The sequence below is a fragment of the Brachypodium distachyon genome, chromosome 1, assembly GCF_000005505.3.
Source record: "Brachypodium distachyon strain Bd21 chromosome 1, Brachypodium_distachyon_v3.0, whole genome shotgun sequence".
In the NCBI taxonomy this organism is placed as follows: Eukaryota; Viridiplantae; Streptophyta; class Magnoliopsida; order Poales; family Poaceae; genus Brachypodium; species Brachypodium distachyon.
The window spans coordinates 60,091,736-60,105,813 of NC_016131.3; the positions used below are offsets into that span (position 1 = coordinate 60,091,736).

General features: G+C 40.9%; 2 protein-coding genes across 2 annotated transcripts; one reads left to right on the forward strand and one right to left on the reverse strand.

Moving 5' to 3' along the window:
• The first annotated feature begins 652 nt into the window (after positions 1-652).
• On the forward strand, positions 653-5,031 carry LOC100844500 (protein WEAK CHLOROPLAST MOVEMENT UNDER BLUE LIGHT 1). Its single transcript, XM_003557720.4, has 3 exons — positions 653-1,001; positions 2,219-2,880; positions 3,011-5,031. The coding sequence occupies exons 2-3, from the start codon at positions 2,359-2,361 to the stop codon at positions 4,823-4,825; spliced, it is 2,337 nt and encodes a 778-aa protein (XP_003557768.1). The 5' UTR covers positions 653-1,001; positions 2,219-2,358; the 3' UTR covers positions 4,826-5,031.
• Positions 5,032-8,447: 3,416 nt separating this feature from the next.
• On the reverse strand, positions 8,448-13,830 carry LOC100844811 (probable protein phosphatase 2C 12). The gene is made up of 9 exons (XM_010230237.3): positions 12,929-13,830; positions 11,991-12,162; positions 11,227-11,380; positions 11,083-11,146; positions 10,813-10,920; positions 10,289-10,414; positions 9,971-10,203; positions 9,218-9,420; positions 8,448-9,133 (listed from the first exon to the last, which is right to left on the reverse strand). Exons 1-9 carry the CDS (start codon positions 13,151-13,153, stop codon positions 9,099-9,101), a joined length of 1,320 nt encoding a protein of 439 aa, XP_010228539.1. The 5' UTR covers positions 13,154-13,830; the 3' UTR covers positions 8,448-9,098.
• Between the last annotated feature and the right edge of the window lie 248 nt (positions 13,831-14,078).

Here is a 14,078-nt window from a genome sequence, read left to right on the forward strand (position 1 = left end):
TGTTCAAAATTGTTATCCTCACAAGCAAAAAACGCCGCCGGAAGGAAAAAAAAGTTAAACTTTTCGTTTTGAGCCAGGAGCTGTGTTGTGACAAATGACCACGAAATTGCAATGTTATAGTTTGACTTGAGACTAAACACTGACTAATTTGTAATCAGGTAATGTCCAAATTTGACATGTGGGTGATGCTTTTTGGGCCAAAATTTCAATTATAAGAAGAAACTGTTCAAAACCGTTATCCTCACGAGCAAAAAACGCCGTTCAGAGGAAAAAGAAAAGGGTTAAACTTTTCGTTTTGGGTCAGGATGTGTGTTGTGACAAATGATCACGAAATTACAATAACATGTTATTGCACAAACATACAACCCGGCAATATGTTTCGGCAAAGATCGAAAAATACGTCACCAATTTTCAGAGAAAAAGCACGGCTATCGCTCGCTCTCAAAAAGAAAAAGAAAAAAGAAAAACGATGTCGCTCGCAGCCACGGCTGGCGGCGGCTTTTGGAAAAGGAAAAAAACAATCCCCGCCCCGCTGCTGGGTAGTGGAATCTGCTCCCGTCCACATCTCCTTCCTTACGCACGCGGCAAACTCCTCTTGTGCGGCTCCGCCGTTTCTCAACGGCGTGTCGCGGCTGTAATCGTGGGAGTTTGAGCAAAGCAGAGGGTGCCCGGCGCATAAACGCCACCAAATCCCAATCCCAATCCTAAAATCCTCGTAATCACTAACCCCGAGCGAGAGTGCGCAGTGACGCGACGCGAGCGCAGCACTACTACAAGGCTCCAAGCAAAGCGATGAACAGGCGCGCCCACTCTACTGAGTCTTCCCCCGAGTCTCACCGAAAGAACAAGGCACCACCTAGCAAGCACTAGCACGGCGCAAAGGCAAAATTAAGGAAGGCGAACTGGCGAACGACTCGCCGAGGGGCGCCCAAGATCGAGCCGAGCTCCCAACCGGCCGGAGGTCGGTCGCTTCGGCCGCAAGGAATCATCCGACCGCCGGGGTAAACTTCATTAACCATCGTCTCTTTTGTTTCTCCTGCTGCTGCGGTTCGCGCTTAGTCGATTCGACCGGCTTGCCTTTTTTCTTTCCCTCGAACACGGCCGGCTTGCTTTGGAGGTGGCTTCGATGCGAAGTTCTTGATTTTTGCCCTGCTTCTGCAACTTCTTGGGGGAAATTCCGAGGGTTTTGTGTTTTTTTTCTTCTCTTTCTTTTTGGGTTTTGCTTTGCGGGTCAATTGGTGTCGTTTTCGTTGATCGAATCAATATGCATGGCATGGAGAAGACTGACCCGATCAACGAAATATTTCACCAAGTATGTATACTAGAATACTTAAAGCGGTAACCAAATGACTAGTTCACTAAATATTAGTACTACTACATGTTATTATCACTTGGCCAGACTTCGTTGTGGTTAACAATAATTCTCCTTATGCTCCATCATCATGTTACTCATGGATTACTACATAGTGGTAGATTTTTTTTATGCCCACAATTAAGCACTTCACACAATTCACCAACTCTTTGATTGTTAATTGGCTATTAAGACAATGCTAGGACAAGAACTTGCGATAGCTGGCCCAGTCTCACTCCTTGTCTACTCATGATGTTTCCTAAGTTTTGATTTTTTTTAGGATATTTTTTTTTTTGCAAATTCGATGCGTTTTCCTTTGTTTCGAACACATGATCCAGCTATATGCCTATATCTATATGGAAATCAAATAAGGTTAGGTGGAACAGGCCGCTGAATAATTTTGCACGCTCGAAAATGTCAATGGGTGGCAATGATTAATATAGTATTGGAACAGGTCGTGCATAGTAATCTTCTGCTGGCTGTTAATCTATTATGGTGCTATGTCTCCAGCTTTATTGCACAAGAGTAAAAAAATTTTTTACTGCACAAGGGTGTTCATGGGTGGCAACATGGCAAACACACGAAAGATGTTCCTATATTTCAAATATTGGCAGATGCAACACTTCGATTTGTTGCGTTTTGTATTAATTTTTTTTGTTGCGTTTGTGTTCTGCTTTTCTGGTAAGCTGAATACCACAGCAAATTCGAATCCCCTGGCTCTCAACATAAAGCCAGGCAAGTGCCTGACAAGTATCTCATATTTCAGCACCCGCTCTACTTGTTGTTGTTGTTGTTGTGTGCTCATAATAAAGTTAACGCCTTCGCATTCTATAAGCTGACCTTTCTTTTTGTTTGAAATTTGTTTAGGAGAAAATATTGTGAAAAACATAAGCTTTGGGACTGGAACAAACTAACCCTGCTGAATAAATAAATCCAAGAGCCCACACTAGATTCTTCTTCATCTAAGGCGGAGGGAATTCTGCAGAGTCAGAGATTTCTCCGCTGTTATGGAAGTTCTCGATGGCACTCATCACAGGAATACAAGCATACATGATTTTGAAAAACCGGTACCAGTTCCTGCTGATGACACTCCAAATCCATCCTTGGAAATTCAAGAAGATATACCTCACAATTTGGCAGAGCACCAGGAGGACTTGAAGACCCATACGGGTCATACTGTTGCTTCATCACCAGAAACGTTATCACACTCAGATCCAGCTCAAGCACCTGATGATTTGTTGACCAGGACATATCGTGCTACTTCAGGAAATAAGATTGAAGTGAACAACATATCTGAAAATGGCTCAACCAGTGAGAGTACTGTGCTAACGACAGAAACAAAATCTAATGGAAACAGTATGAATCATCATGAGAACATTGCTGCCACCCCAAATGAGACAGGAAGGGTATCTGACAGCCGATACAGAGGTCTTGTTGACACTGCTGCACCATTTGAGTCTGTTAAAGAGGCTGTCACCAAGTTCGGAGGAATTGTTGATTGGAAAGCATACAAAACTCATACGCTGGAGGTAATGCCACTTTGTTTAGTACTGTATATGGATGCTCTCACTAAAATAAACTGCACATGGACAATATGTTTCCACCCACTGATGTTCATCTTCATACATGCTATCGTTAACGAACTTTATTTAAATGCAGAGACGCAGGGGCATGCAACTGGAACTGGAAAAGGTTCAACGAGACATCCCACAATTCAAAGAGTATTCAGAAGCTGCTGAAGTAGCAAAATCACACACGGTTGAGGAGCTACAAAGAACTAAGAGGCTCATAGAGGAACTGAAGCACAAGCTGGAGAGAGCACATGTTGAAGTGGACCAAGCAAAGCAGGATTCTGAACTCGCACAGCTTAGGGCGCAAGAAATGGAGAAGGGGATTGACGATGAAGCTAGTGTAGTAGCCCAAACACAGTTGGCAGTTGCCAAAGAAAGACATCAAAAGGCGGTTGAGGAACTGAAGCTGGTGAAGGAGGGACTGAGATCAACACATGAACAGTATACCACCTTAGCTAGTGAGAGGGATATAGCAATTAAAAGGGCAGAGGAAGTTGTTTCTGCTGTGCAGGAGATGGAGAAGCGAGTCGACGAACTCACTTTAGAACTTATTGCATCCAGAGAATCTCTTGAGGCGGCCCATGCCGCACATCATGAAGCAGAAGAACACAGACTTGGAGCAGCTTTGGCAAAAGAGCAGGATTGCCTGACTTGGGAGAAAGAGTTGCAGCAGGCACAAGAGGAGTTGCAGCAACTCAATGAACAACTTTTGTCCAAAACTTTTGTGGAGTCCAAACTTGGTGAGAACATGCGCAATTTGCTTAGCCTCAATACTGAGCTGGCTGCCTATTTGGAAAATAACTCGAGCGGTGAGGCTGAAGTGGTTGAGGTGCATGGTTCTGACGAAGATAAAGAAATTAGTAGGTCAATCAAGCAAGCTCTAGCTTCAGCAAGAATGGAGCTTGAGGATGTTAGAGCAAACATAGAGAAAACAAAAAACGAAGCCAACTTAATACGGGTTGCTGCAGAATCACTCAGGTCAGAGCTGGATAATGAGAAAGCTTCACTTATTACATTGCAACAGAGGGAGAGTATGGCATCTATCACAGTTTCTTCTCTAGAAGCTGAGCTCAATAGAACAAAACGAGAGATAGAGCTAGTGTACACCAATGAAGCAGTAAACCGAGAAAAAATGGTAGAGATTCCAAAGATGTTGCAGAAAGCGGCCCAGGAGGCAGATGATGCCAAGGTAACAGCTCATTCAGCACAAGAAGAACTAAGAAAAGTCAAGGAAGAAGCCGAGCAAACCAAGGCTGCTGCTGCAACTGCAGAGATCAGGTTACGAGCATGTATGAAAGAAATAGAGGCTTCTAAAGCATCCGAGAGGCTAGCACTAGTGGCAGCTCAAGCATTGCTAGAGAGTGAGGAGGCAAGAAGTGTTGATGATTCTCCTAGAGGAGTGACAATTCCGATAAGCGAGTACTATACTCTTAGCAAGAGGGTTCATGAAGCTGAAGAGCTCTCGAATAAGAGGGTGGTGGCAGAGCTGGCAAAAATAGAGTTGGCAAAAGAGTCTGAATCAAGAACCCTGGAGAGATTACATGAAGCATTCAAGGATATGGACCAAAAGAAGGATGCTCTCAAAATCGTGTTGCAGAGGGCAAACAGGGCTGAGGAGGGGAAACTGGGTGCCGAGCAGCAGTTGAGGAAATGGAGATCTGAACATGAGCAACTCCGGAAAGCTCATGAAGCTGCAAAACATCCATTTAATCCTTTGAGTAGCCCATTTGCTGAACACAAGGCCTCTTACCAGCAAGATAAGGAAGTTCTTACAGAACTAAAATCACACATCTCAGATAGTAGCATGGATGGATATGTTTCGGAGAAGAAGCTACGGAAAAAGAAGTCATTCTTCCCGCAAATGTACACTCTTTTGTCTAGAAAGGCACAGGCAAAAACATAAGATTGTCCTATGTACATACATATCTTGCTCTACATTGTGCACTGTAAAATTGTAAAGGTGTGATGATGTTAATAAGTTGGTTTTCCATAGCCTTGTGATTTGTTGTAGACACTAGACCCAAGGTCATACCATATGTTTTTGTATGATGTTTGGGAACTGTTGATACTTATCTTTGCTTCTGTCTATTTCTCATGTGGATTGTGTCACCCAAGTTTTGCCTATATGTATATGGCCAAACTCAACAGGCTTGCTTCTTCCTATGCCATTGGTACTATTATAGTTGACCTTTCTGTCTAACAAAGCAAAGGAGACTGAAAGAGTCGATATTTACAATATTAGGGCAAAATAAAGTGGCAGGCAGCTACAAGATGAGGACTTTCATCAAGCATGGTTGATCTTACAGCCATGTCCTGCCAAATCTCCAGCATCAGGAGTAGCCTATTAGCAAACAATGGAGGGAACAAACCAAGCAAGGATGAAACTTGGGGGTCAGACGTCACCAATAAAAAGAATAGTGGTTCACAAACACCATTCGTTCTTATTGTATAATTGAACACATATATGAATCTTAATATTACCTGAAAGGCTATATTTTCTTAAATATTGATTCTGAATTTGAGTTCAGTGAAGTAGTTAGTCTTTACTTGGACATTTTTAGTTTAATCCTAACTCATGTTTCTTTAGGTTGAATAAATAAACACGCCTACAATATCATTAGCATCTTGACTTAAATCTATATAATCTATAAAGTTGATCCCCACTATCTTCATTAAATGTTTGTAAGCTTGACATGCAAGGTGTTCACATCATCATCCACCTCATCATGCATCCACATCCCCACTAAGGTGAATTTAGTGTTTGCAAACTACACATGCAAGGTGTCCACATCACCATCCACATCATGCAACCCGACAATCAATTCATCTTGGTGGCATTTTATACAATTCAATTTTTTATCACCTAAGACTTTTCACCCACATCACCATCCACATCATGCACGCCGTGCAACCCGACAAGTAATTCATTCTGGTGATACCTTATACAATTCGATTTTTTATCACCTAATACTTTTCACCTAAAAATTTCACAAGTACCATGGTTCTACAATATTCATATTTCTTTTGCATTTGATCATTTTATTATCATCATATTTCTTTTGAATTTGATCATTTTATTATTATGTGTTGGTAACATCAATTTTGGCTACAAATATGCACATCATTCAACATCAATTTTACAAATATGCAAATAGAATTTTCCACGGCAACGCACGGGGAATCACCTAGTTATTCAGATGTTGGAATCCAACCTAATTTAGCAGACACTGAATTCATATTCTTTATAAAATTCCGTTCTTATGTGTATTCAAGCATATTTGTATTATTCGCTCCCAACTTTTTGTAGTGAATCCCGGAACAGAAACAACTATTGATCAAACGGGGGATCTAAACTCAAACTACAGAATACAGTGGTTGATTGTTTTACATCCCCAAATGAAACAGTGAAGCACATAGCTTTGCCCTCACATCTAAGTGGCAAGTAAATGTCATAGCAATACCATCAGCATAAAAATACCTCCATATAAGATATAAATGTACTGGATAAACAACAGTGATCACCCTGCCATGCGGGTCTGCAACACTAGGCTCTATATCAAGAATCTGCTGCCTAGCAATTTGATATTTTATCCGATGAGCATCACCACACTTTCTGTAACTTCGTTCTTGGCAAGGATCACAGGAATACCAATCATTATGAATAGCAAAACTAACACCAGAATAAGGTATGAACCCAACAAGCATAAAGGTCCTGGTCTCACATATGAGTGAGATACTTGGTAATAGTGTTTAAAATGCAAAGCATGCGGTATTGCGGTGACATTTATAAACAACATAAATATATAGTAAATTTGCAATAGCATGAATACATGAACTATTTTGTTTAGCACAATAGGTCAGTACCAAATCCGAACGAGAAAAAATGGAGTACTTATACCCGTACTTGCAACTTTTTAAAACAGTTCTGAAAAGATACGGATGTGCCCTTCTAATTTTATTTTCCCATTTGTGAGGACAACATCAACTATTGATTATTGATGTCTACCCTACTTTTCTCCTAGGCTTGCTTAGTTTAGCTTCGACATTGTTTTTCTTTCTTCCCTGGAGAGCTTCCTCCCCAATTGCGGTCATTGGATGAAGGCCAGTGGGTGGTTTGTAAACTTTGTGCTTCCTTTGCGCTCTTCTACTCCCTCCGATCCATAAAAAGTGTCGTCCATTTTGTACCAAGTTAGACAACTTGGTACAAAATGGGCGACACTTTTTATGGATCGGAGGGAGTAATACACAATGACGCATGTTTGGAGATGCTTACATGAGAAAAAAAAAATGTAGTGGCTAGTTATTGGTTCATCCCTTACTCTTCTCCCAGTAGTCATAATTGTTCTTTTCCAGTGTACTAGTGTTTTTTATAAAGTAAATTGGACATCTAAATGAGGTAAAGAAACTATATATACCAATAATTTAAGAGAACTATATTAGCTCATAAGTGGAGTTAAGTGATTAAACTATAATCAAGTACTATATGAGATTTTTGTTTAGCAAAGGAACCACCATTTTAGCTGTCTGCAGAATTGCTATGTGTAAATGCAGCCCTGTGTACTATATTTAGGTGCTTTTGGCTTTGGCCTTTTGGCTTTTGACTAGATATTGTTACATGATGGTACAAGCAAAAAGCCAAAGCCAAAAGAATAGGTGCTTTTTTTTAGCTTATAAGCCCAAAGTCAAAGCCACACTTTAAGCCTAATCAAACAGGGCTGAAGACAAGATGAGAATAAAACGTAGTATAAAATATTACATAACCACCCAGGGTTGTTAGCTTGTTTGATTGTTTCCATCTATCTATATGTAAGCGCATAGGCCCTCTCATAAATAAAGATATCAAGTAGCTCTCTACTTTTACTACCTAGCTTTAGAATAGAATTTAGGGTTATGCCATCACAACAACATTCCAATTAAAGCATGTATGATAATCTATACCAGTCAGCCAATAAACTTAAGTATCACAGAAGTTTTGGATCCCTACATCTATAGGAAATAAGAAATGCCAAAACTCAAGACTAGTAACTTCCATTTGAGATAACGGATTGTCATATCTGCATCCCAAAACAGATACAAATAAGATGAAATCGGAAGTTATATGCGAATACTTGGTCAATAGCATGTGTCCAGTTTGCTGTAAGCATATGAATCAGATGACTCAAAACATCAAGGTAATTCCACGTCATGAAAAAATGATCTCATTATCCTTCAGATGATTCAGATAAATAATATGCAATGCACATAGATTTGAGGATCGGATGTTAAAAGGAACCCATCATTCATCTATTATTCAATTAATTCTGTTATGCGTATTGTTCAATAATGATTCTGATCGCCCATTAAGGTGACAAGTGTGCTTTTCTTTTCTCTTTCTTTTTTGGGCATATAGTCACTTTTCACAGCCTGAAGAACACAATTAGGCCTCTGTAACAAGAAGTTTGAGGAATCTTACTCTGTTCTTTTCAGGATAAGATTGATAAGCACAAACTTTAGAATTATACTAAAATTCGATAACAGTAACTGAGTTACATAAGGGTTAAAAGGAATAAATATCTGTTAACTGTGTGAGTACTATGATAAAACTTTAGAATGGTGATATGAATAAAAAAAATACGTTAGTTTTGGCCTTTGGGCCTTGTGGCTATACATGGCGAAGGACAAAAGGAAACAATAACGAAAATAGTCATACTGGAAGAATGAAAAGAGGAAAAGCATCCCATGAGAGACTGGGGAAATGGTCATTCATCACAAGAGTGAAATGTGAAAAAGTCTAGGTTCGAGCTGAAAAGGGATCCATGACTGGTGTTGACAAATGGAGCAAGCCTTAGTTCTTGGAGACTTGCTAATCAAAGTCAAGGGCGCATATACACACCTTAAGGCCACAGGTTCATTTGAACCTAGGGATCTGTTCTGGTTTCTTCACATAAATAGAGTGCACCTTCAACAAAATACTGTGGTGCTTCAGAAGAATGATGCCAAAAATCTTATCCTCTGTACCGATGCCCAAATTTTATCTTCCAGTTTGAAATGAGTTAGTAGCGAAAATTCCTTAGTCTGTTCACCAGTGATTGATGGATGATGATAGATGATCTTGACAAGTCTGCTTTATTTACTAACACTGTTTGTTAGTAGTATTAGCCTCTATGAACTTTAGTATACAAAACCGTTGAGGAAGGCTACTTGGACACAGGTTGGACTGCAGATTGAGAATCTGGAAATAGGAAATGAATATAGATTCAGCATTTGCTGTCCTAATGTAAAAATAGTTCAAGCCTCTAGTTAAAGACATTCATACTTCTCGAATGCAGCTTCCCTTCCATAGCCACCTTTTTCACCTGGCAGGATGAACAGAGAAAAGGTCCGCCCCAGGGATCAACCCGTGAAAGCTTCGGCATGTTGCCATGAACAGAGACGCCCTCGCCAGGTTTCATCTCCAACTGGCAGACTGCACAATCATGCAGCTTGAACATATTTCCTGCCGGATAATTTACATTCAACCTGGGGACCAGTTAAAAGGGTTTAGGCTATATTTTATAGAATCATATGCGTATGCCATGTCCAAATCTTAATAGGGGAAAATTTTCATCAAGTATATGATTCAGGAAAAATAAGGACAAAACAACTACTCCCTCCGACCCATATTGTTTCAAATTTGCCCAAATATGGATGTATCTATGTTTAAAAAGCGTCTAGATACATGTAATATTTCGACAAGTAATTCCGGCCAGAGGGAGTATCTAATTTGTGGGAGACACATGAAACAAGATAATCTTTTCAACAAGTGCAATTGTTTAAAAAGAGGAAGAGATTCCTTTTTTCAGCAGAGTAATGTCAAAATATCACCTAGACCTATTAACCAATGAAAGTAAGATGATGCATAATGACAAGTGACACTAGCTCCCAGGACATCTCTTTTTTTTTCTCGAACAACCCAGGACATCTCTGAGAGTTACATCCTTGACCATGATACAGTAGACTGATGCATGCTCCCAGTATATCCACTAAATATGAGTTTCAACTGTCTCCAGTATATCACAGAAATGCTAACCTTTGAGAAAGCATCGCGGAGCCCTCTTCGTATAGTTCCTCAACTACATCAGGTTCAAAACACCCATTGTCTGTCTGCTCTTCAGACAATTCATCAGAGGGCCTCCGACGGAATAAAGATATGATGCCTCCTTTCCCATGCCTCTTTAATGGCGGACTTAGCTTTTCTGGTGGTAATATGTCGACGACTATGCAAGTAGTATCATCTCGTAGTCCCTTTGAGCTCACAGCTTCCTATATATGAAGATTATGAATCATAAGCATACCAAGATATGCAGCAGCAGGAATGATACATCCCAGATGTAAATGATTTCAGTACTTTAACAATTCGATTTGCAGCGGATTCAGCTGGCAGCCCCCTGGTGCAGTTCAGAGCTTCCTGAAAGCGCAGTGCATCCCACACACCATCGCTAGCAATGACAAGCCGCCCTCCGGCATTGGACAGCTGCAATAAGTTTGGATACGTCAAATCTCAGATCTATTATGACATGATTTACAGGTTTAGGAAAGCAGCTGTTTTTATCGAAGATTTTTTTGGGTAATTGGTGTCAGATATTTATTTATTTTCAAACCATGCAGCAGGACTGCATTATATTATTAGAGAAGAAGCAAGATAGTTGAGTGCAACAAGAGAACAAGAAAGAGAAAATAAACATATCAGCAACTAAAACGACCAGCAAACAAGAGTGACGGGCAAATGGCCCGCAGGTCTTTGGCGCCGGCGAGGCACCATTTCTTGCAGTCTGCCTTGAGCTTCTCGACAATGGTAGATATTATCAAATAACGCAGCAGAATCTTTTTCACCAGTTGCTCTGATACAAAGAAGTGTTGTCGATATCACACCTTTACTTGCTTCACATGTGGGACAGGAACTATATATTCTCCAACATCAGTATCGCCAATTGACCTTGATAAACACAATCCGCCTGGCCAGCATCTGAGTGGACCAATCTGAATAATGATTGCAGAGGGAAAATGTAAATTAAAAATAGCCACTGAAGGCTACATCTATAGCAGGATATATCAAAGGGGAAGACAGAAATGGAATTAACAGCCTAGCACATGGCTGTTAACTTGGTAACTGACAAACATACACAAATGAAAAGAACATACCCCAGCACCCCCAGCAATATTTATTCTACCGACGTCACCACCACTTGCTGTTACACGTTCCACCCTGCAGTAATGGACCTTAGTTTAGTGACAGAGCTAAGGGTATTATAGAAAGAAAATGGAAGTCTGGATGTATGAACATACTCCTCCTCGTTTGCATCGAGGCGGTGGTCAGCAGATAAATAGTATACTGAACCTTCAGCGGATTCTAGAATACAGCGTGAATCACCAACCGATGCTACAGTGACAACCCATCCGTCTATTATGACAAAAGTCACAGTGGTCCCTGAACGTGCAGCTGAAAAATGATTTAACAGTCAGTTTACGCTACAGAGAAACAATAATTAAGATATCATGAAATATAAGCAGCTAAAACATGAAGGTGTTCAGCTATGCAGTAAACAGTAATAATACAGTATACTACCTCCTTTTCAAAAAGGTTGGCGTATTTGGTTTCGTTAAGACGAAGCTTTGACCAAGAATAACTTTATTAATATGTAATTTATATGATAGGAAACCACAATTATCAGCAAGAACTTTTGAAGATGAATCTATTGATATAAAATCATATCTTAAAAAATGCATATTAATAAAGTAATTCTTGGTCAAAGCTATGTCTTAACGAAACCAAATACGCCAACCTTTGTGAAAGGGAGGGAGTACTTTGTAAAGCTTGCCTTACCACCGATAACTACTTATTACGGATGATAAATATGCATAAATGGCATCCTGTTTTAACAAAAAATAATACTTCCACATGAATGCATAAGATAAACGAGGAAGATATGTTTCCAAGAAAAGGGGACAGTGGATGGGGGGATGCAACAAACATCCAGATGATGGATCATGCATACATGATGTATCATATTGGTAATGCTTCCAGGTTTGAATCTAGTGAAAGAATATACCTTTTGTTTGGAAATCTTTATCAGTCTTAACAAAACCTGCAACTAGTGCCCTTGGCAAAGCGGCTGTCCACTCCTCACTTGTAAGATTTGGAGGAATAGCAGCTAGCACATTGTTTGAGAGATTCTCCCTGGTGTATATGGCAGCGGCAGATCCATTGTGGCCATCGAAAATCTGAAGGAGAGAAGCCAGAATAATAGTTCCAGTCAGACTAACCACCACTTAAGTTGGTGTGTCAGAAATTTAAAAGTAGCAAAATAGTCTTAACTCATTGTTTAGCACTGAATTATCACAAGAATATTCAGTTGTGGATTGGGTTTACCATTCACATTGCATTACTTATGGCAAAAGGTCTTGTTTGAGTTGATATAATTACTAGGGGTGATTCACATTGCCAACTGCCGGAAGCCCAAAAGATCTAACACAGACAGGAATTTATGATTGAATATTCCCAAACTCAGTAGTCTTTTGACCACCGAAATGACCAGAATTAAAAAACATTAAGGCCAGCAAGGCATTAGCTGACATATGTCCCCATGTGCCTTTATGCAATCACTCCGCAAAATAAGGCCTATCAATCATGCTCCTCAATGCAAAAGACAAAATACACACTACAGCTACAGCAAGCACAGAGTTTCATGGACAAAAGATTAGAAAAAGGTCGGTAGATGAGGCTTTCTTTTTACATGTTTACACTAACACATTTTAACTTATGAAAGATGAAGCAACCACATGATTCATGGAGTGCAGAGGCATCACTGTGAAGCTGCGAGCTCTACTTATTATGCCAATTGAACTGCGTAAAAGACTTTTGGTTGATATGTCTCACTGGCATTATCGCAAAAGAAAAGCAGCAAACTAAACTCAATGAAACCAACATGGCAAGTACATTAATGCTACTGCAAAGAAAGAAATTGGATCATAGATACTGAGGCATTACCGCGAATACCGAGATGGTGTCGTCGCTGCCTGCATTGTCGCAAGGGCCCTCTGCTGGAGCGCGGTGGCACTTGGCCACGAGAAGGGTGAAGTCCTCCCCTTTCTTGCTCTTGTTGGCCTCCCCAAACAGGATGTCCGGCTTCTCCACCTTCTGGTTGCACAGCTCACGCTTCAGCAGAACGGCCAGGGGCACACCTGAGCCATCCGCCTCGGCGTGCACCGCCATGGATCGAGCCTCCAAAACTCCCACAACCCCAATTCTCCAATTCCTAGAAATTACACGGAGATGGATCTATAACAGCGCAAGAAATGCGAGCAAGGAAACGGCCCCGGAAATCGATTGGCCAAAAGCTCCTAGAGCATCACTGCCGCGGAGACCCCTCTAGTAGATAAACCTAGAAATTTGGCCGAATTGGACCAGAAAACTCTCAAGTTGGCACTCTAGCGGCATGGATCCGGAACTACGCGGCTTGAGCAAGAAACAAGACGCGCATTGACCAAAACTCGGATGGAACAGCAGAAGATGGGAGAAGGAAACCGCCGCTACTTATTATTCTAGAGGCGGTGGGGAGCGGAGTGGTGGGAGGCAGCGAATGCGACCGGGAGAAGAGGAGATTGGGAAAAATTCGGTGATGGATTAAGAAGGGGGTGGATTAGCTAGCTGGAGGATCTGGGCTGGGAGGAATTAGTTAAAGCCGTTATTGGACGGCTTAACGTGCGCGCCAGGATGAGCACGCAGGATCGCGCTGTCAGATTTGATTTGTTTTTTCTAGGTTGCAACTACCTGTCTGTAAACCATTGTTCCTTATCTAATCTCCTTTGTTTTAAAAATCTTCGAAATGCAGATAAGCGTACCAGCTGGTCTAGAAGAAAACTGCAGTTAGCTGTATACATACATGTCGACAACGTTGTGCAGATTCCATGCTCTTCACAAGGGATTTTGTTCCATGGGTCTGTCCTCCGCTTCCAAGATGTCGGTGTCAATCCTAGACTGCGCTGCTTATGTACTTTCTTCCTCTGTCTCAAAACAAGCGACGTGGCTATACAAATTCACGTCACTTATTTTGTGACGGAGGAAGTATATCTCTTTTACCCATTACCATTTCCTGCTTTTGCTAGTTTGGTTTTGGTTTGGAGTGTTGATCCATTCG

What these genes read in the sequence shown, in the direction of transcription:
- LOC100844811 (XM_010230237.3), bottom strand. Translation starts at nt 13,153, where the DNA reads ATGGCGGTGCACGCCGAGGCGGATGGCTCAGGTGTGCCCCTGGCCGTT. An exon ending in ACACCATCTCGGTATTCGCG is followed by an intron (nt 12,163 to 12,928) that starts GTAATGCCTCAG and finishes TCTCTCCTTCAG; the next exon opens with ATTTTCGATGGCCACAATGG. An exon ending in ATATTGCTGGGGGTGCTGGG is followed by an intron (nt 10,921 to 11,082) that starts GTATGTTCTTTT and finishes ATCATTATTCAG; the next exon opens with ATTGGTCCACTCAGATGCTG.
- LOC100844500 (XM_003557720.4), top strand. Translation starts at nt 2,359, where the DNA reads ATGGAAGTTCTCGATGGCACTCATCACAGGAATACAAGCATACATGAT. An exon ending in ACAAAACTCATACGCTGGAG is followed by an intron (nt 2,881 to 3,010) that starts GTAATGCCACTT and finishes ATTTAAATGCAG; the next exon opens with AGACGCAGGGGCATGCAACT.